The sequence below is a fragment of the Egretta garzetta genome, unplaced genomic scaffold, assembly GCF_000687185.1.
Source record: "Egretta garzetta isolate BGI_Z169 unplaced genomic scaffold, ASM68718v1 scaffold367, whole genome shotgun sequence".
Lineage (NCBI taxonomy): Eukaryota > Metazoa > Chordata > Aves > Pelecaniformes > Ardeidae > Egretta > Egretta garzetta.
The window spans coordinates 325,533-346,194 of NW_009260192.1; the positions used below are offsets into that span (position 1 = coordinate 325,533).

At 39.9% G+C, this 20,662-nt stretch overlaps 1 protein-coding gene across 20 annotated transcripts in view; it reads right to left on the reverse strand.

Moving 5' to 3' along the window:
- The window catches only part of IMPG2 (interphotoreceptor matrix proteoglycan 2), a 69,300-nt gene that overhangs the window by 30,546 nt on the left and 18,092 nt on the right, over positions 1-20,662 (reverse strand). For 18 of the 20 annotated variants that reach the window (XM_035897543.1, XM_035897542.1, XM_035897531.1 and 15 more), the window contains 3 exons: positions 20,212-20,378; positions 7,974-8,005; positions 7,844-7,867 (listed from right to left, as the gene is read on the reverse strand). In XM_035897543.1, coding sequence (XP_035753436.1) covers positions 7,844-7,867; positions 7,974-8,005; positions 20,212-20,378 — 223 coding nt within the window. Of the gene's footprint in view, positions 1-7,843; positions 7,868-7,973; positions 8,006-9,725; positions 9,931-20,211; positions 20,379-20,662 lie in introns of those variants that run through there. The other 2 variants (XM_035897546.1, XM_035897547.1) reach the window with 2 other exon arrangements.

A 20,662-nucleotide genomic window follows, 5' to 3' on the forward strand; every position in this document is an offset into this window, starting at 1 on the left:
CGGCCCCCCCCCCCCGCCGCCGCCCTGCAGCCCCTGGGCACCCACACCAGGTACTGCAAGATCAATGTGAACTAAGTTGCTTGAGTTTTAAAAAGAAAAGTACTCAAAGTAGGCAACAAAAAAACCCAAGAAGAATTACTATGGTATGGTATAAGTCACACTTTCAAAAGAGGAGCAGTGTGCAAATGGAAAAGCCTAAAATTAGTTTCCTAGAGTAGAGTATTACTTGTAGGTTGGGTTAATCTTTATAGACATTCAAAATAAAATTCTCTGATTTTTCAAAGGTCCCCAAGCACCATCACTGTCACCGACTCAAATGAGCGGCAGGTCTCCATCTGGCAGGGCGCTTTGGCTAGAAACAGCCACTGCGGCACCAGGTTAGCCGTGTGGTGGCAACCACAGGCCAAACCAGGCCACAGGGCAACCACAAGAGTGACAAAAAGCAAGGTGAGAACCAGGCCGCTGTCATTTAGAATGTAGCAAACACATCGCCTTCAGCAGTAACGGGCTTGCCAAGGCCGGGTAATATATTCTTACTGGTACTGAGGGGCTTTTAAATACAAGCCCCCAAGAGCTAACCAATTTTCTGTCAAAATTCTGGCTCAGAGGTGGCTGAAAATTAAAAGCCAAGGGCTTAAATAACACCTAGTAAAACCTCAATCAATCTAACGAAGAAAGACCAGTCATGTACTGAGTTTGGTCAAATTAACAATTATCGCTTTCTCCCAGGAGAACAAAAATACTGTTTTAAGAAACCATGCTATAACCTACCTCGCTTTATGCACAACATTGTTTTTTTCATCGCTTTACTGGAACGGTGAGGCTTGCTTTCTTTTTGCATCCGTTTCTTTTTGCCTTCCACTTCCCCTTAACATTTTAATTTTTCAAATGCCCGCTTTATTAATCTCCTAAAAAAGCAGCAATAGTACTAAGTATCTAAGGAAGCCACTCAAAATGCACGTGACAATGCATATACTGATTTGCCTGTACACACTGCTCTTCAAGGTAAACACAGATTCAAATTCCCCTTTAAATTCCCCAAATTCTATTTAGAATATTGAGGATTTTTTTTTTTGCCCCAGAATTAATCCAGGGCCCAGGCTTTATTTTTGACTATAGCTACACAAGCAAGCCGCTCCAGGTGGAAGGACTATATTCCAGCAAGAGCTTATTGTGAATTTGAGACGCATATATATAAAACATAATTTCTATTGTCCTACCTGCATGAGTGATGCCCTGGACCACCTTGGCTGAGCAGTAAGCAAAATATAAAAACATACACATATATATGGACAGGCAGGAAGGAATATGCACAAGCAGATGTCTAAGCAGCAGAATGAACAACACTGCACTGAGTTTCCTTGGCAGAAACAACCGGTTTCAGATCACACAGCTCTGTGAGACACCTGGATCCAGGCAGGTGTAAGACAAGACCCAAAAGGGCCTCAGAAGTTGATCTGAAGCAAACGGAGCTTAAAGACAGCCATATTACTACAGCAAACACAGCTCACAAATACAGCCTACGTTCCCCTTTTTCAAACCCCACAGTAAGTACTTCCATGTGACACCGATCATTCAGGGAAAGACTCAATAGGTTCCAGTCCACCAAAGCACAGAGGGTCCCATTGACTCATGGGCAACTGTAAAGCCTAAACAAGTTCTTTACATGCAACCAGGGGGGTTGGACTAGATGACCTCTAGGGGTCCCTTCTGACCCAAACCATTCTATGATTATGGAGAAATACCACTCTGGACCTGTCAAATGGGGCATTGGTAACACCATTTCACCCCCCCATGAAATTTTACAAACTTATTAGTTGTATTTATCTCTACGCTAGTCCTCAAGATTTAACACAAACTCAGCTCTGCAGTTGAAGAAGGTAGCATCTTCAGATTTGTACATGTTCCATCAGTTTATCAATTTTTTATCAATTTGAATGTCCTAAAGTCTAATTTGCTATGTATGTCAAGCATTTGTTTTTCTTAAACGTTATTATTTCGATATATTATTTGAAATTATTTTCATATTGCACAAAGAAGGTAAAATAATTTTATGGTCTGACTTTGTCCTTTTTAAATACTTTAATCGCATGTCCTTGAACTAAGTAAGCATGCAATTTCAGAAGTATTTTTATCCAAGTACAGAATGCAAGACTGAGCATTATATTCAAATTCTCTTCCTTTTAAATTGTGCTTGTACTTATCTTAATTTTTATTTAGGTAGTTCTTGAATTTTGACCTCTTTTGGTTTTAATTAAAGCAGGACAAATCTTTCATATTTGCTACCTGACAGTAGGGAGCACAAAAGAAAATATACAACTGAAGAGGAGCAGCGTGGAACTCTTCACATGGGGTGAAGCTGTTCAGGGGCTCAAAAATTTCTGAAATGAGCAATATCGTTGCCAAGTCCACATGCAGACAGCAAAGGAGTGCAGGTATGTTTCTACTTCACTGCAGGCAGAACTGAACTGTTTAAATGATCCCAGCATGGAAGACAAACTCTTTTTTTTCTTTCATGAAGCAAATCTAGATAAATGGCACAAAATTTGAGTTGATACATCATTAACCATTGCTGCCACCAGTGATGAAATATAGATCCTAAATTTGCCAATGTATTTCAAAGCAGAGAACACAGACAGAACAAAGGAGGTCTGGACATGATTTATTGCAACTAATTTCAGTGAGTCCAGAATCAGTGAGCACTACTCAAGAAAGTAGATGTGCTTCTATTTATTTCATTTGACATCAATAGCCACTTCTGAAGAAGTAGTGCATTATATATATCCTTTTCAACTATCCCATACTCCTTATCTTTTCTTCAGTATGTTATTGTGCATGCAGCATTCAAACAAGGCTCTGACATAAAAGCCATACTTTTTTATTGCAGCGATTTTTTGCTACTCCTTTGCCTTCAGTTGATTCTCAAGATCTGGCTTTTGACCCCCCACAACTGTCCCATTGTCATGAGACATACTTCAAAATTAAGAGAGCAAAATTCATTATGCAAAGTCCCAATAACCTACTGAATAAAGCAATTATTAAAAGTCTTCAGCTGATGTAGTGCTCCCACACTTCCCCTGGGGGCAAAACTCCCCAATGTCCACCGGGCTACTCTATACGCATCTGGATTACGCCCCATATATTACTCTTCCTTTGAGGCTTTCTCCTCAGTGGTACTTAGTTTAATCCCTCTGTTCCTTAAAAGGCCAGGCTAGCCGAGTGTTTAACCTACGTGAATGTACGCATCAGCCTTACAGGAACAAACTTTCATCCTGCTGTTACGCAATTGTCAGTAATGCCGGATTGTGAGTTATTCTGGGAAGTAAATTACACAAATACAAGACACCTTTCTGTAGGCCACACTAAAACTATCCCAGCACTTAACTAGCTAAAACCAGCTCTTTCCAGCTAGATGGAGACACAGTATTGACACCCAGGTAGGACTATGAGATGTATTAAATTATTTAAATCACAGCTTCAATTCTACAGCTGTTTATAGCTTTCAGCACAGTTTTGCTTTACTGTAGAAAGGTAGTGTAGTTAAAATGACCAACAGACATCCAGGGTCTGTCTTCTGTTCCAGATCAGCCTCAAAATAAAAGGGAATTGTTTCACAGAAAAAACAGATTGGTCAAAGCTCATAAAAAGAAAACACTCCTTTAGTTTCTTGTGCCTGGGTTATACTCTAGAAAACTAATCTACTGCAAAAATTCCTGTGTATGTTGTTATGAGTGGGAGAACAGGCTGAGAACTATGCCTAGTGTTAGGCCTCCAAACTGAAACAACTTCTTCTGCACAGTCATCAGAGCAACTGGACCTCCCCAGGGGACAAGTCAGGGCACCTCTGTTAGACCCCTGCTTTGAGGCATCCTCTGGAGAAGCTTGTTCTTCCCTGGCAATATGGGAGCCTCACCTGAACATCTCTACTAGATACCTAAAGCTTGTGCTTCAGGATAGTCCTGACATCCCTTGAGGCATGAGACCAGGTCAGTCCCCCATCCTGACACAGATGGCACAGCTGTGTGGCAATGCAGCCATACTCAAATCATTGCATTGCCCTGCAACTGGACCAGCCTCTCCCTGCACACGTGGGTCAGCAGGGGACTGCCCAGGGAACGGCAGAAGCACACTCATACATCCTGCTGTGCAGGAGAAGCCTGTGGCTGGATTGCCCACACTGTACCTTAAGGACTAGGGGCGATCCTGGTTTAGGTCCTTACTCCCATTTCTTACAGAACATTTTAACAGGTCTTCATTTTATTCTGATGTGTACTGGGAAATCTAGTATATTTTTTCAGGAAATAACAATGTTGACTGCTGGCAATACAGAGATGGGTCACTCACTCCTCTTGATGGAGGATGTCTGAAGTTAGAGAAGACATCTTCTACCCCTGACAGCCAATGTTTTTATATGACCCTGGCTTACAAACTTTACTTCTTAAACCTTGTAGTGCAGAGATGCTGAGAATGCTCTTAGAATAAGGGTTGTGGGTTTTTTTAATTTTGCCAAAATAAATTATAATTTCTTCCTGATGCTCCATTATCCAGAGCAGTTTTTTAATTTTGCCAAAATAAATTATAATAATTTCTTCCTGATGCTCCATTATCCAGAGCAAATCTACCTGTTTGTCTCATTGTTTAGTCTTTTATCACTCTCTTCATGCAATAAAACACTATCATATCCAAGCACAAGAAAACAACAACTTTTAGAGGAAAATATGTATTCAAACCAAAGCTTAAACTGGTGGCGATAACAAAGATCCTGTCCTAACGCTACAAACAAGTGGAAGTTAATATACACTGGGATGAAAGCGGTGTGGTTTTGAGAGAGACGCAATAAAGCCCCACAGTGAGTTGTGTTGGGTAAAGCTTGCCAGTTGTCTACTGGAGCCCCTTTAATGCCTGTAACAAAGTACTCGATAGGATGGCTTTTGTATGAGTATAACATTAATCACTCTGATTGACCTTTCAAATCAAGTGCATTGTTAGGTTCTTTAGCCCAGTGCATGTAGGGACTCTAGATTAGTGTTGACTTTAATTCGTCTCATATATCTCCACTTTTACTAGATTTCCCAAATGATCATATAGAGTGATACAGTAAGTTTTCAAATCCAAACTTCTTCAGAAGACTGAAAAATTCAGCTTTCAACATTCAAACTGAAATAACTATCTCTGAATTCACATTTTCTGATAAATACGATGTTGTTCCATTCATGTAAAGAGCCAGTCTAGAGAATAACTGATGCTAATGAGAAAGAATCAGACCCACAAAGTTTACAAGGACAAGATTTTTTTTTTTTTAGAAAGAAACAAACCCCCAAAATTTAAAAGGGCAAGGTTTTTTTTTTTTTATTTATTTCCTCATTGAAAAGAAAAGCATAAAAAAAAGCTTGGTTGGTGTTGCATTCTCAGAGGAAGTTCTGAACAGATGTATGCTACCCCATTGACCTGGAGGCTTCGGGGACTGCTCATGTCAGAGGAGTGTTCAACTCCACAGGACAGAAAGAAACCAATCTCTTAGGAATCACTTTTGCCCTTACTGCCTCATGTTACTAATTCTAATATATCATGTTGTGGTTACGAAATCATTATGAGGATACCTAATTTGAGAAGTTTGTTGCTGGTTTTTTTGTGGGTTTTTTTTTTTTTTTTTAAAGTCTGTTAAGTGATTACTCTTCCCAGTGAATGAATTACTCATTTATCATCGGTTTATAAGGCCAGTAAAGCAGGGAATTGAAGCTGCCAGATGAGTTCAGCACTAGATTGTTTGGGTTTGAATTGCTCTAAAAATAACAGCTTAGATTAAGTTCTGAGTAGGAATAATTTGAAGTGGTTTTCCTTTCAGTTCAAAAAAGACATGAAAATAACAGGTCAAGTTCAGGTTTGCTTTGGTAAAAAGCCACCCTGGCTTACAAACTTTACTTCTTAAACCTTGTAGTGCAGAGATGCTGAGAATGCTCTTAGAATAAGGGTTGTGGGGTTTTTTAATTTTGCCAAAATAAATTATAATAATTTCTTCCTGATGCTCCATTATCCAGAGCAAATCTACCTGTTTGTCTCATTGTTTAGTCTTTTATCACTCTCTTCATGCAATAAAACACTATCATATCCAAGCACAAGAAAACAACAACTTTTAGAGGAAAATATGTATTCAAACCAAAGCTTAAACTGGTGGCGATAACAAAGATCCTGTCCTAACGCTACAAACAAGTGGAAGTTAATATACACTGGGATGAAAGCGGTGTGGTTTTGAGAGAGACGCAATAAAGCCCCACAGTGAGTTGTGTTGGGTAAAGCTTGCCAGTTGTCTACTGGAGCCCCTTTAATGCCTGTCACAAAGTACTCGATAGGATGGCTTTTGTATGAGTATAACATTAATCACTCTGATTGACCTTTCAAATCAAGTGCATTGTTAGGTTCTTTAGCCCAGTGCATGTAGGGACTCTAGATTAGTGTTGACTTTAATTCGTCTCATATATCTCCACTTTTACTAGATTTCCCAAATGATCATATAGAGTGATACAGTAAGTTTTCAAATCCAAACTTCTTCAGAAGACTGAAAAATTCAGCTTTCAACATTCAAACTGAAATAACTATCTCTGAATTCACATTTTCTGATAAATACGATGTTGTTCCATTCATGTAAAGAGCCAGTCTAGAGAATAACTGATGCTAATGAGAAAGAATCAGACCCACAAAGTTTACAAGGACAAGATTTTTTTTTTTTTTATTTATTTCCTCATTGAAAAGAAAAGCATAAAAAAAAGCTTGGTTGGTGTTGCATTCTCAGAGGAAGTTCTGAACAGATGTATGCTACCCCATTGACCTGGAGGCTTCGGGGACTGCTCATGTCAGAGGAGTGTTCAACTCCACAGGACAGAAAGAAACCAATCTCTTAGGAATCACTTTTGCCCTTACTGCCTCATGTTACTAATTCTAATATATCATGTTGTAGTTACGAAATCATTATGAGGATACCTAATTTGAGAAGTTTGTTGCTGGTTTTTTTGTGGGTTTTTTTTTTTTTTTTTAAAGTCTGTTAAGTGATTACTCTTCCCAGTGAATGAATTACTCATTTATCATCGGTTTATAAGGCCAGTAAAGCAGGGAATTGAAGCTGCCAGATGAGTTCAGCACTAGATTGTTTGGGTTTGAATTGCTCTAAAAATAACAGCTTAGATTAAGTTCTGAGTAGGAATAATTTGAAGTGGTTTTCCTTTCAGTTCAAAAAAGACATGAAAATAACAGGTCAAGTTCAGGTTTGCTTTGGTAAAAAGCCACATGTCAGATTAGTACTCATTTTTATTGCCTTGTTAAAAGTACAAGGAGCCCAAGCAGCCAATTGCCTTGTAACTCTTTTTAAAGCACATCTCTCAAGGTTTTTTTTAAAAATAATTTCAAAAATATTCCACTTTTTTTTTTTGTTTTTCTTAATGATGACCAGGACTACCTTAAAGCCTTTAGGAAAGCTTCACAGGATAACCGGAACACTAACACAAGTAACTATGGACACATCTCTTTCCCAAAAGAGATTTCCCCCACTAAACCTCTTCAGGTAAATAGCCTGCATCTGTGCCCGACAGCCAACAAGGTGATGACATACTTAAGCAAAAGTACAAGCCCCAGATTGGCAGAGATATTTTGAGCATGTCAAGCACACTAGGACACCCTGCGAGAGGTTCACGTGCAAGAACCACAGGATTTCTCCACCCTTCTTTTCTATATGCCCTTTTGCACAAAGGGGAATTTTGTTCATCTTCAATGCACAAACCAACTCCAGCAGCAGCAGCAAGAACTGGAGAAAGGACGGATCACAAGGCTTTAAAACGGGAAAATAACTTACCCACATGACCAATCTGTGCAGGAGCTGACAAGGAAAAAAAAAAAGAGAGAAAAAGGTTACAAAGTGCCACAATTCAGCCCTGCTGTTATGCCCAGGCAGAATAAAATGCAAGGCAAACACAGATACTCACCCACCCATTGTTTCCTTTGTATAGGACAGTTTCTGGAAAAGAAACAAACAAACCCTAAGTATATTTGAGTATCTTAAGGTGAAGGGAACTGAAATGCAGTTTATACCACTCTGTTTCCTCCCCTGTGCCAGAATAATTCCCTTTTCTCTGTTCTATGTTCATTTCTGAAGTTCAAAACTCATTAACAAAGCCCCCACTGGAAAGAAAATGTGTCCTATGCTTCCAAAATACAACTGAACTTCAACAACAGACACTTATAAAGAGCACTAAGTCTGCAGAAATGCAGTGCATCTTCTGATGTCTTCCTGCATTGTTCTGCAGGAACAATGTTATTACTAGCCTCTTCTAAGGTGCAATAAGATCCTTTTAAGCAAGCGGTCTTAAGAAATACACTATTTCTGCTACTTGTCTATAGATTTAAAACCATCTTTTTGAAAGAACAGTTACAGCTTAAAAATAATGCAGTAGGATTAGTCTGACAACTTTGTTTAGGGCTATAAAAGTGACAGGTATGATATTTTTTCATTTATTAGTGTATAAAGACTCAATTTTTTTCACCAAAAGTCTCCTGGTGTTAGTGATACTGGTTCCAGAGAGGAGTCACAGGAGTTTCTGTGGGGAACCCCACAAGAAGTGGAGGAGATCCTGAGCAGTTTGCAGCACAATAGCTGCTGAGGAATAATGCTGTACCCTGCTGCTGTACCAATGTGAACAGAATACAAGATTCTTACAGAAGATTATTTTCCAGCGGCAAGATTTCTGTCCCGCTCTGGTTTTAGGGGAAAGGAGATTGTTTGGCGGTTTGTTTATTGGGCTGGCTTTCTTTACATAATCAATGCAAATATATTTTTCAGTAAATACTCAGAGTGGGTCAACTAAAATATCTGCTTTCAAGTTCAATTGCAATGAACTTAACACACAGTATTTCCACTTTGAAAACCTCTCTGCAAATCACACATATGTAATTAGTGACTTTAGGACTGAAACTCTAAGCTATCCCGGTGATTCTTTTTTGTGAAGGAGAAATAAAAAGGCAAAAGAGACCTTCTGAACAGGTTAGCCTGCTCATTCTCTTCACCTGTCATTCTAAGGAAGTCTAGGAGTTCAGTTTTTATCCCTTTGGAGCCACCCCAATGACTACCTTTCTCTTCTTTCTGGGACATCTGTGGACAGTAAATGCAATTACAGCTAGAACAGCAGGCAGCCTGGACATCAGCCTGAGGAGGGCTTGCCAAAATACTAATTTCAGTCAGTTTGCCTTTCAGCATGTCCTTTGGACAACCTTTATTGCACAAGTCCATTAAATGAAGTATTTGGAGATACTTTAGTGTGGAAAACTAAGACACAGAGAGACCAGTTTTAAGTGACAAAGAAACTAGCAAGACTAGGTAGTCTAACAGTGAAAAGTCTAGCTCGGGGCCAATGAAACTGTACTGGACTTTGGGTTTGGTTGTTTGTTTTTTTTAAAGATGTCGTTACACTGCTCTGTACAGTGCTTGTACTCAGCTTTAGTGCACTGGGATCTACAAGGCATAGAGAGACCAATTCCTTGTCTACAAGCTTTTGGAAAGTTATATATAAGGAGTAGTCCTTTAAGTAAAAGGTGTTTTGTTCATTAGAAAAACAGACTTTCTTCCATATTCAGTCAGGCAAGGCAGTTTGTAGGTGATATTAAAACCAAACCTGGTTATTAGGGGCCCCACACGTATTTTTAATACCACCCGATAGCCCATACCCAGCAGCTCTACTCACTAATACACAAAGATCGTTGGCAGCAGAGGTCAGCATAGTCCTGAGCATTTCATAGAGCAAGGCAACAGAGACACCCCAGTGAGGGGTGCCTTGACCAAAGCTCTGTTGTAGGGCAGTCTGAGGAGCTGGCGGTGCCCAGCTTTCCCAAACCTGGGTCCCAGGACTTAATCTATACATCTTGTTATTTGCAAGTCTTCTATTCAATAAATTATAAGGAGAACTTTTAAGAACCAAACCTGAAATGACAAATTATTATTATTTCAGGCCTTGGCCATGAAAACAAAATATGACACATTGTCTCCTCATCTACATTAAAAAAATAAAGGCATTAAATTCCTAAATTCTCATCCAATTTTGTAGTAAACTAGCAAAGCCTAATACTACATGATTGGCTTCAAATGACAGCCTCTGTGTAGGGTAGCTGGATTACTCCTTAATTCACCTAGTTCAGGACAGAATATTCTCTTTTCATTGCAAATCACATCTTTTGTGAAATAAAATAACTTTAAAGGATTACATGCTTTAAATGACATGACTTTTCACCATTCTTTCTGAGGCAAAATCTCCCACTGGATTCAACAGCAGCTTTGAGAAACAATGGTAAAGACTGTCACCCTTACATTTGGTTGCTATATAATGGTGTGAAGCTGTTGCAAAAACAAGAACAAAATGCATGAAGTATAAATTATAATTCTTGTTTTAACTCATTTGTAAGCCATCCATTAAAACCCATATGCCAATGCAAAGCTTACACAGAGATTATTACCATCTTGCAGCTTTATATCACAGGTAATAATCTTAGGTTTTACAGTAAATTCAAAATAAGAGTATGATCTCAGTACCCACTCTTCAGTGCCTACAGAGGGCTGAAAAAAACTGATGCACACATTTTGGATCAGTCCTACAGACTGAAATAGAGGACTTGGTTTTTATAATTTTATTTTTTTTTTCTCAACTGAAGATGTGAAAATGAAGCATCCCCCTATGGCTAAGCTGGTGTGGTCTGCAACAGTTTGTAGTGTGATTGCCTTCCTCACTCTTAAATGTCTAAATTGTCTTCCTGTCTGGGGTGGGGGCAAGCACTGACATATTTGAATTTCATGGCAAACAGCCACCTTTTTCCCCCAATTAGAAGGCAAGGGCTCTAGAGTTCTAATATTGGCTTGGTTTCTCGTTTAGTACAGAACAGCCTTTGCCAAATCACCTCACCTTTCTGGCTCCATTCCTTCATTAACAAGACAGAGTTATAAACATACCTAGCGCACAAGGATCTGCAAGGATTAATTAACATCTTTAGCCTTTGAATACTGAAGTGAAGCAGCTACATCAAAGCCCGAGGGGATGGCTTTTACTCAGTGAAGCTACTTCTGGCAAATACTTTGTATAAATTCGTTCTCTTGAGTCAAGACCTTCATAACATACTAATTCTTCCAGAGCTGGAAGCTGAGTTTTGTGTCAGTTGTGCTAGCACTCCCCTTTCTCAACAGACCACTTAGTTTTACATAATACAAAATTATCATGAATGAATAAGAGTCCATGGCATTAAATACAGGCTACCATGATACCACAAGTCACATACAGTACCGACTGGATGGATGAGCTTCCGTCAACTCGTGAACTTCAGGAAAAGTAATTATATAGGATACTCTTGTCTAATCCTAGAAGACGATCGTTATACGCAGAAGAGAAAATATCTTGGAGATAATTCCAGGACAGAGAAAAAGGTGGAGGAAATGTCAAGGAGATCTTAAATAATCATATTAGTTTAATCCCATCTGTGCAGGATTGTACCAAGCATGTTTGATTTAACCCACCCATACACATAATTTTCAACAGGAAAGACATACCAAGAAATTATTCTCTTTGCCTGTCCTGATTTCCCCACCACAGTACACAGCAGAACCATGCTCTCATGGAGGTAAGGCCAAAGCACTTGGGGGGGAATTCAAGGAAATGGGTGACAATGTCCAGAACTGAAGCTGGAGGGAAAGGCCGAGATGGAAAGCAGTGCTCTGAGGCACAGGCCTGACTATTAAGGTGAAAATATGATCTACGGTAAGTGAGAGGAGAGATAGCAGGGAAAGCTTAGTGGAACAGAAATTGTTTTAGCCACATTCAACTGGAAATGAAGGCTTGGCATCCACAGTAAAGTGTCAGAAACAAGATAAGGGTCCAGCCTGTCCAGGAGGAATCAGCTCCACAGCAGAGGTGAACTCTCAACATAAGTGATTCTTCAGTGTGTGTTAGGCAGTGCTATCTAGAAACGAGGTACAAATCGGGGAAAACAAGGAAGAACTACTGATTTGCAAAGTAAAGGGGCTGATCAGACAAGGGTGATGAGGTTGAACTATTGATTCTGAGCTCTGCCTGGGAAGAGATGAGTACAGGCTTCATGGCTGACAGTTTCTGTGCTGTGCTAGGTGTCAAAAAGAGACTGAACAGGAAGATTTAGGCTGGAACTGGAGGAGAGTGACCAGAGAGAGAATTAACAGAACGAGATGAAAGGGAGATGAGGCAAGATTTAGAAAAAGCAATGGGAGATAATTAATCTATTTGCATACATGTAGTAAAGGTTTGGGGTTTTTTCTTTTTACATTAGAGGCAGCTAAAACTTGCATCGCAAAAAGAAAGAGGCAAATAGGAAAACAACAAGTGTGGGGATAAGAAAGGGGGTGAAGAAAACCTGGCATAATGTCTCAAAGACTTTTTTTGCCTTCAGACTTTTTTCCAGATTTAGAAGAAAATGGAAATGTTCTATGCAAATAAAAAGATGTTAAGGTATCTAAGTCAGCAATCAAAAAGATACTGGAAGCTGTGATTAGGACATTTGATTAAACAGAGAAAGACAATGGTTAGCAAGGAACATCATAGGCCAGGAAAAGGAGAAACAGCAGAAGAGGTCTTTCAGCCTCAGAGGAACCTTAAGACAACAAAATCATCTATTGCGTGAGGTCATCACAAACTACAGCACCCTTACCAGGAGTAAGTGGTTACAAACAACTCATGCCATTGGAGTGCTACATCCCACCTTTGAACACAGCTCAGGATTCAGGAAAAATCATGTGTTTTACATTGCTAGAGTGCACATTTCAGCGTGAAAAAGTGGTGGTTTGTTATGCTACCCATTAAGGCACCCTAAGGCAGGGTAGCCTTCTGCCCCCTTCATCCTAGTCTCCCTCACTGAGCAATTAGTCTGTGCTTCAAACACATTGAAACAGAGCACGCTGCTGATGGGCTTAAAAATCAATACTAAACAAACGTATTGCTGAGTCAACACAATTGCAGGTTTTGTTTCTTGGCCCAGGAGCTTTTCAAGTTGACTTACAGTAGGCAAGCACCTCCTGTCACTGTTTTGGGGATACCTGGGGAAACTGTCTGCCTTGGGGATACCTGGGGAAACTGTCTGCCTTGGGGTTCTCAGACAAAGCTGTACTACAAAATCCTTTCCATGGCTAACTCTCAGCTTAACTCTTGGATCTCAGCCCCACCAAAAGGGGCGCACAGCACAAATCTCCCTCTCACCAGCATACAAAAAAAAAAAAAAAAAAAAATCACACAGCCCTGCTTCCTTTGGAAAGGATTCATGACCTAATCCATGTTGTCACGTCTCATTTGCCCAACACTGTTCAGATATACTTTGTTATACACATAGGGCTGTATATGAGCCCTCAGCCAGTATAGCTACATGTCTACACAATGACTTAAGTTACATGAGCGCCCTTAATTCTTCATTCCTCGTGACAGCTTTTCTCAACATGCCTTGTTGTTGTAGATTATAGATCTACAAAGAACAGCAACTCATTAAAAATTTATTTCTGAAATTTGATTGAAGTTTGAAGAAATAGAGAGACTAGGACACGTAATCTGGCAGAAAGGATAGATTTGCCCTATTACATGCTCACACTGGAAATGTGGGATGCAGACAGATCTTTACAATGGGAGCAGTGCAGTTACCATGCTTTAAGCTGGTGTGTTGTTATGGACTTGGGAAGAAGATTCTACTTGTATTGGAAAGGCAAGGGTCTATTCCATTAGAGTCTATTAGTAAATCACAAATTTCCTGAAGAATTCAGGAACTGTAAGACACCAAGTTTCAGGATTTTGATAAATTAAAAAATGGCCCCAAATTAACTGACCAAACAGAACAATGACAAAACTCACGCAAGTTGGTAGGCCTCTTTCCTTGCATTAAGTGCCTTCATGAACAGAAAGGTCACAACAATTATCTCAGGTCACCATGACTTATACTGGATGTGTGGCAATTCAACAGATGAAGCATGACCATCAGCATTTTAGGTCCTCTCCACCCACCAAGGAATATTATTAAACCTATTTCAAGGTGTCCATTGCAGTAACAACTCAGAGACCAGGTCCTGGCAGGGACTGCTGAGTAGTTGTGCTTCATCACCACATGGGAAGAAGCTCTATGCAGGCAGAAACCAAGGTTAAGCAGCTGGCATGGCCCTGACTTGTGTCTCTTGCTCCAGGAAGAAGTTATTTCTTCACCTTTATCTACATTTCCTCTATTTCCTTAGGTCTTTTCTCTCTTGGGAATAAGGACTCTGAAACTGCCACAAATAATAAATGGCCAAAGTCTGGGGAATCATGGAGTTAGGAGATCCTCACTTGCCAGCAGTAACTTGGCAGCTACACAGCAATACGGGATGTATTCTGAATTCTGATTGTCACTTTTTTCTTCCTCTGGGCCTATACACACAGCAGAATACCTACTTGTTTTGCTGTTATTGTTGTTATTCTATTTGATAGACACATCAGTGTGGGTTAGGCTCAAAGCACACTGGCAATCAAGAGTATTAAACAAGAGGCTGTAAGACCACTCAAAATAATCACCCTAGAAAGTCTCCAGCATTTTTTTTTCCCCCCACAGCCAAAGGCCACCTTCAAAATGTCAGCACGAGCTATAGCTAAATGTTATATTACAGCTTGTATTACAGCAGCAGCAAAAGTCTTATGCTGGACATGCACATGTGTTTTATTCCCTTGTTTTCTGTGATATGAAGTCAGGCTAATGAACACAATGGAAAGTAAGAAAATTTATAAGCATGACTTGGCAAAGATTATTTTTTATTCACTAGAAAGGAACTCTATGTTTTTGCTTCCTCTCCTAATCACACTATATTTATGAATTATATTCACAAGACCTGACATTGTTTCTTGCTACATAAGCATATATACCGCTAGTCAATGTGAAATCACCTGAGGCTCCATAAAAAAAAAAAAATGTAAGCAATCAAGGCATCCACCAGGTAAAACATACTCACCAGTATCTTTCAATAGAAGTTGAGTTTTTACAGTGTATTCTGCACACTGTGGTTTTGGTTTTAATTTTAAAGAACCACAAACTACGTAAGGATGTGCTTGACTTAACATCTACTCTTTAAACCTCTTGAAAGCATCTTCATTCTTACTACCACTCGACATTTTTCAAATCTTCAGTTCTTTTAACTTTGTTCCTTCACACTTAAAACATTCACTGCAGCACCTTCTGATGCAATTGTACAAAATCTTGTTTGCAACTTCTTATATTAATTGCTCTGTATATGCTACAGATTGGTGAGCCTCAAGGTGTGTGAAATTTTGTTTAGGCACCACAAAGCCACCGATTTTCTGACCCTTCCACGTCTCTTTGACAAATAAACTTTGGAAGAGCATCTGGTTGGTGTGGCACACCTTTTCCAGTTGCATTCTGGCTGAAACAGTAGCAGAGCTTTGTGTCATTGAAACTAAAAGGATTTTAAAAAGGGAAAAAAAAAAAAGGAAGAAACCTGACACATGAAACTCCAAAAACTGGACAGGAACCTTAAGAGATGTCTCAATATGCTAAGGAGACACAGTAGACCATCAGCCTACAAAAAAAAGTTCTTTTGACTGTTACAGTATTTCATTCTCAACCTGCAGTAAGTCCACTGTCTAGAAATATCACCAATAGAAGAGAAAAATGCAAACTTTGTCCCCAACACCTTTGCTCAGCCCTAAGAGGTAGCAGAGGAAGCAGAAATTTGTCTTGCTCTGCTGAAGCTCTTAGACGTGAGGATGGGGCACTGGTAGTCCAGCTTGGGAACTCACTACACACCCAAACCACCTCCTGAGTGCGAGGCTGGTGAGCAGGTCCCAGCAGCTAAAGGAAGAAACGGGGGAAGCACTGGCGACAGACTCTCCCTTAATCTTCTTATAGTAAATAAGAATAGGCTGCAAATGAAAATTCAAACCTCTAGTTTCATTTCATGTGAGAAGCTGCACAGAATTAAAGAGAGACTGTAGAAAGAAATAGGCAGGGAAGCCTTTTTTTGTAGTTAAAAACCCCTCCTTGTAGAATCCCCAAAACATACAGAAGAAAAAAGAAGTCTTCTCTAAAAGATAGAAAAAGCAGGAAAGCAGGTGTCAAAACGGTTTGACCGGCTACTCCAGAACTGCTACATTATTTCAGTTATTTATAAAGTAAAAAAACTGTGCCCAGCAGCTATGTGGGCATCCTACAAAGACTATCATATGCCAGCAGTAAACGCTCCTATGAACAGCGCTCATTGTGATGGTTTGGCAGCAGTGCTTCAATCTTGTAGCAGTAAGTACAAGGCTCCTGGGAAACTGATAGTTACTTTTGCTTGTGTTTCTTTCTTGGATTTTTCAGATTATCTAGCAAACGTGTGAACACAGCCACAGTCAAAAGGCAGAGTGAGGCCAAGTTTCGGCAACATCAGATTTCTAAACACGCACACCCCAAAGTGTAGAACGACCACATGAATGGGATGAATGAGAACATTCTACATAATACAGAGTTATACTCCCTCTGAAATACAGCTACACAGTAAAGAACACAAGAAGAGTTAATTAATATGAAGGCAGGTTTATATGAAGAAATATACTGCACGCAAAACTTCCCTTTGGTTTAGAATTACCTTCTCCTTCTTCATTTCTGCCAAGATTTGAAGAGACAGAGGGATAACATAATCCCACACTTTGTAAATCTACTTAATACCCAAAGAAATTAGTTAGGCTAGTATTCATCCTGTGTAAAGTACTTCCATTTATTTTGATCACACAGAAAGTAAAATTCAAGAATTTTTGGGGGAAAAAGAATATTTAAAATAATTTTTAATGGTTGGCATAAATCTGTTCATCTGCTCCTTCTGATAATGTGGCAGGGGATTTTCTTTAAGAATCTGATGAAAACTTAGTATATGTATTACATATTACTGTATAACATGCATACATATATACGCACATGTATAGGCAATCACACTGAGGCAGGCCTCAATTCTCCAAGACAACATGCGGCGCGTAGCTCCCTTATTACAGAGCAGCAAAGCACTGCCTTCCAAGGCACACCTCCCCTACCAGCAGAAGCCACCTGATGGCAAAAAAGCAAATTCCAGTTATGTATGCCTTCACCTCCACCAAATTAGTCAAGTCTTTTTGACAGACCATTAGAGACTGAACAACATTTTTCCTGAAGGAAAAAGCATGAGAGCTGGGACCAGAGCTGCTCTACCCTTCCTGCGGACATACAGTAAGAAAGTGAGTTAAGAGCAAGAAAAATAGAACTTTTCTTTACATGAACTAAGCCATGCTGGAAGAGACATTACAACATCAGCAGGTGCATGACAGTGATTACCAGGGATTAGAGGAAAGAGTAAGAAATAAAACCAGGAAAGAAGGCTAATAAAGTGTCATTTAATTACACTGCTCAAAACAGAAACTCCACATTACAACAAAAACAACATGAAAGCAATAATTTTGCTGTATTATTGGTTATTGAGACCAAACCCCACATGTTTATTTTGCCTAATTTTCAGATATGCTAAACTCCTTTTGAGATAGAGAGGGAAAATTCGTGCTGCATGCAGCACTTCTGAAAAACTGAATTTCTTGTTGCCATCTACCAAAAAGTAATATAGAAAGAATGCCAGAAACTGCCAACATGCACAATACAAAAGAGGTGGCAGATCAACGCTACGGCAGTAATAACCAACATATATCAAACGAAAAGCAGAAATACTTTGATCAGCTGCAGGCTCTAAACTAAACTTACGAAATTAACAACAGATTATTCACAGACACTGGAAAGCAGAGAAAGATTAGAAACAAGTGGTATTTAATGAGGCATGTAATGGCCAAAGAACTACTGCCAACCAAGTATGCTGCTTTTCTACAGTGCCGGGCAGAAGTGAATCTTCCTTTTAAGCAATTGAGAGTGTGAACTATTCACATGTATCACGCGTGGTCACTACAGAGTGCTGTGCACATGGTGAAATGATGACAGCAGCCCTTTGGTGAGAAGTGCTCAGCACTTCATAGATCAAGCCTAAGGAATGAAAAAAAAATACAGCAACAACTGACCACAAACAAATGAATGAACATGCTGTAATGAGAGAAAAAACCCCCACAAGTAAGGGAAAGGCTTAGCCATGCAACTTGGTCAACTTAGCTGGTCAAAGTGGAAAGAACAAGAGGGTAGGACTTTAGAAAGCGCTCGGTCTCACAGGCTGAGCCCCAGCTCTTAGCACCACATTAGACTGGAGCAAGCAGCGAGGAGGAGGAAGGACTTTCTTACAAGCAGTCGTAACCACTGCATCTGTTTGGACTTAATGATCTCAGAGCTGCTTTAAAGAGGTTTCACACTCTGACTAGCATTTTGTGCATGAGCACATGAGAGTGAGTGAGTCACAGTACTAGAGTCAGCAATTAAATCCACACTTTGACCTATGTATTCAAAAATACACTAGACTTTCTGAAGCTGGCTGATTGGGGGATTGGATAGAGTGCTCTTACCTTCAGTCTTTCATTCAAATTTTAAATTTGAGTTCAGGCTTTTATTTCAAAAAGAGTTACCAGATAGATTCATGAACATTTTATGTGGAGCGCAGTGGTGACGGCATTCAATCCCCCTTAACACAGACCAGCATGCCATCAAATCAGCCCAACAACCATCACCTTTTATCAACTATGCTGACAGCAAATAGAAGGATGAACAATCCCTTTCCAGAATATTGCAATACTGAAGGGAATATATCCATTTGTAGGAGAAAGGAAACCTAAATTACGTGTAAGCCATCTGAATAAATCAAACACACAGCACTTTATCTGACTCCCCTGTAATACTGAAGGGTCATACCCAAAAAGGTAAAGCAGCAGTAGGAAGTTAGATGCACCATCCTCGCACCCAGATGCACTTCCAAGAATCATCCCAATTTCTTTTAGTAAGCTCACACTATAGATCACCTCACTACCAAAACCTTACATAAAGCAATGATACATTCACATTACACATAAAAATGTCAAATGAATTTTGTCTCCATCTTTTTGCAAAATCTTTTATGGACAACAATACCATCAGGCATCATAGAAGCAAACTTTGGCTAGCATCCACCTGCTAAGATTAACATGTAGGCTCAGAAAACGTAACTCTCTCCATTATCCACAACACTGTTCACACATGTTCCCTAGTGCACATTCCTAACATAGGAGTCCATAAAAAAGTAGGAAGCAAAAATCTGTACTCGCAGAACATTACTGATTCCATGGGATCATACATTTTAGACGTATCGTAAGTTTCATAAAACTGCGCATCCATTAGCTTACAACAATAGAAGACATAATCTTAAAGAAGATCCATAAACCACCATACATTTTAAGACAGCCCTTTATCCAGAGAAATTAAGTTATCTACTATATCTTAGATGCATACAAAGTTAAGCACTTAATTTTAAAATTCACAAACTCCTGAAAAGACATCTTCATATTTTATTTGAGATAGGCTGCTTTAGTTTAGCTTAATGCTCCTTTTATTTGCTTTAAGCTAAAATAAGCTTGCTTCAACTGAAATAGCAGAGAACATACCAAGACATTCAGCATTTTTTTATTAAATTGTTTTATACTTGTACTCTGATTTTAACCGCTACAACTCCCTATGGTGACAACATTATCAATTGCCTTTGTAGGATGCTAAAAGTTTTTATATTTATAGCCATGCTCATTTCAGTCAGGCTGCAGCGCACAGGCATCACAAACTTATAGCAACATAAAACACCAGGCAGGTTTTGCCATATGTCTTGGTAGCATCAGAAATACAGATCAGACCTTCCTGCTCCAAAGTGCCATTGGAGCTGAAGGCATCTCCATGTGCAGCAGTCAGAGCAGGAAGGCTGCTACACGCCACAGAGGGCAATGCGCCACAGCCTGCCTCATGCCATGCTGCCTTTTCAGACAAGGGGTCTAGACATCATCTACTTGTCAGGAACGTACCTATTGAAGGCAATATCCTCTTCACCACCATTGATTTTCCCGCCATCAGATCAGCTACAGCTTCGGTTTTGGAACTCATCTCAGAACTACGGATCCAAGAGCTAGGATACTCATGCCTGTCCATTTTAAGTGCTCCACATGCCTGCCATATGGCAAGCTGCGTGTTGCAGTGGGACACTATGCCCTTGCTCATGAGAAAACACCAACCAGGTGCTCCACCCACCTTCACAATCAGACTCCGGTGCTCCTCAGACTGACTGAAGTTCGTGCCTATTTCAAAGATACTCATCGTGCCTTCCTCACACAGGCTCATCCAGCTGTGATATTCTTCACGCTCTGGCAGTCTATCCCAGAATGTCTTGAAGACCTCCCAGACTGTTTCCTGACACACTGAAGGCACAAGAAAGGTCTGTGGTTAGTACAATACGAGTGCTTCCATGGCATGGACAGCCAGGGTTAGTATTGTCCAAGTGTTATATGCTTTTCAGTACATTAACATATAGAATACAGTAACTATACACCTATGTGTAAATCTGTAAGGTGTTGAAGGGACTGTGGTTTGGGTTTGCATAGTAAGATTTTGTTAGCAGGGGGGCTGCAGGGGGGCTACAGGGGGGGCTTCTGTAAGAAGCTGCCAGAAGCTTCCCCCATGTCTGACAGAGCCAGTGCCAGCC